Source organism: Dendrobates tinctorius, unplaced genomic scaffold (assembly GCF_039654945.1).
Source record: "Dendrobates tinctorius isolate UK_male_01 unplaced genomic scaffold, ASM3965494v1 ptg000151l, whole genome shotgun sequence".
Classification (NCBI taxonomy): domain Eukaryota; kingdom Metazoa; phylum Chordata; class Amphibia; order Anura; family Dendrobatidae; genus Dendrobates; species Dendrobates tinctorius.
This window is the reverse complement of record NW_027361818.1, coordinates 26,916,311-26,918,042: the sequence shown is the minus strand read 5'-3', so window position 1 is coordinate 26,918,042 and position 1,732 is coordinate 26,916,311. Positions and strand designations below refer to the sequence as shown.

Here is a 1,732-nt window from a genome sequence, read left to right as displayed (position 1 = left end):
TGATTGGCAACTGCTTGGCGGGAGATCTGAGTAGTGCGAGGCGAGTAGTAAAAATACTCGCTATGTTTCGAGTACCGCATCACTCACCGAGTACCGAATACCCATAATTATGCTCGCTCATCCCTAATAAAAGGCTGTCACAGAGTCAGTTTTGATTGATGGACGTCTGGTTATTAGAAACTCTCCCCCTAATTGATACCATGAAGGTCCTGCGGTGCTTTGCTGAGCTCTGCTCTTTAAAACTCCAATGATGGACTGAATAGACAGACTATGGAGCTTGTCCCATTTCTTTGTTTTAACAAGGAATTGCATCACCTTTTTTTAACTATCTAGGGCAGGAATCTTGTAACCATCATGCTATTATATGTTGCTGGTTACAGTTTACTACAGTATAACAAAAATTTGCTTTGTATGTAGGAGATCAATGGGACCGTAGTCGCGGAGTTTATTCTTTTAGGATTTCAAAACAGACAAAATTTACAAATTTCATTGTTCTGTTTTCTCCTGGTGATTTTTTGTGGGACAATATACGGAAATCTCCTGATCATCACCCTGGTGTCCACCACAAAAAAACTCCACACTCCAATGTACTTCTTCATCTCACAACTGTCCATCAGTGACATTCTGGTGATTACAAATATTGTCCCTATTTTACTCCAAATTCTACTCAATAATGGAGGATCCATATCTTTTATTCACTGCATCACCCAGTTGTATTTTTTAAGTGCCCTGGAAGTGCTTGAATGTTTCCTTCTAGCAGTGATGTCTTATGACCGATATGTGGCCATCTGTAATCCTCTCCGTTACTCCACCATCATGACTATAGCACATTGTGTCACATTATCAATTACTTGTTGGACGTCTGGATTTTCTCTTGGTCTTATTTTCGTTATAAAAATGTCAAAAATAAACTTTTGTGGTCCAAATATCATTGACCATTTATTCTGTGACTCTCTTCCCTTACTAGAACTTTCCTGCTCTGACACCTTCATTGTTCACTTGGAGATTTATGTTATGGGCATTCCGATCTTAATGATTCCAACTATTATCATCGTATTGTCTTACAGTTTTATTATGACAGCAGTCTTGAAGATTAAATCTAGTGTTAGTAGACAGAAAGTCTTCTCCACCTGTAGCTCCCACCTCATTGTGGTCTCCATATTCTACTGGACCATGTTTGGTGTTTATGTTTTCCCAACAAAAGGCCGAACGCTCACGATGAGTAAGATTCTATCACTGTTATATACCGTGTTTACTCCTTTTATCAATCCCATTGTGTACAGTCTGAGAAACCAAAACATTAGGAAAGCTATTCTTAAGCATGCAACCTGGTAAATTACCAACTAAAGATTTATAACCCCTTCACCACATGCGCCATACTAGTACTGTGCATGTCTTGTCTCCCCCTTTGATATGGGCTCCGGTGCAGAGCCCACATCTTTCCCAGCACATGTCAGCTGTTTTGAACAGCTGACATGTGCCTGGAACAGCTGCGGGTGGAATCTCAATCCACCCATGGCCATTAACTCATTAAATGCAGCTGTCAAACATTGACAGTGGCATATAACATGCGCTCTCGGCGATCACGGCAGAAATCCACCCATCAGTGACCCCCTTCACATGATCACGGATCACCAATGGGTTGGGATGACAACTTGAGGTCTCTTGCAGACCTCTTTGGTTGTTAATGCCGGATTGCTATGAGCGCTGCTTGGTGGTCGGCACTCATAGA

At 41.3% G+C, this 1,732-nt stretch overlaps 1 protein-coding gene across 1 annotated transcript; it reads left to right on the top strand.

Annotated features, from left to right (window-relative positions):
- The first annotated feature begins 200 nt into the window (after positions 1 to 200).
- Positions 201 to 1,335, top strand: LOC141050131 (olfactory receptor 11L1-like). Its single transcript, XM_073546962.1, has 2 exons — positions 201 to 206; positions 418 to 1,335. The coding sequence occupies exons 1-2, from the start codon at positions 201 to 203 to the stop codon at positions 1,333 to 1,335; spliced, it is 924 nt and encodes a 307-aa protein (XP_073403063.1).
- Positions 1,336 to 1,732: the final 397 nt, after the last annotated feature.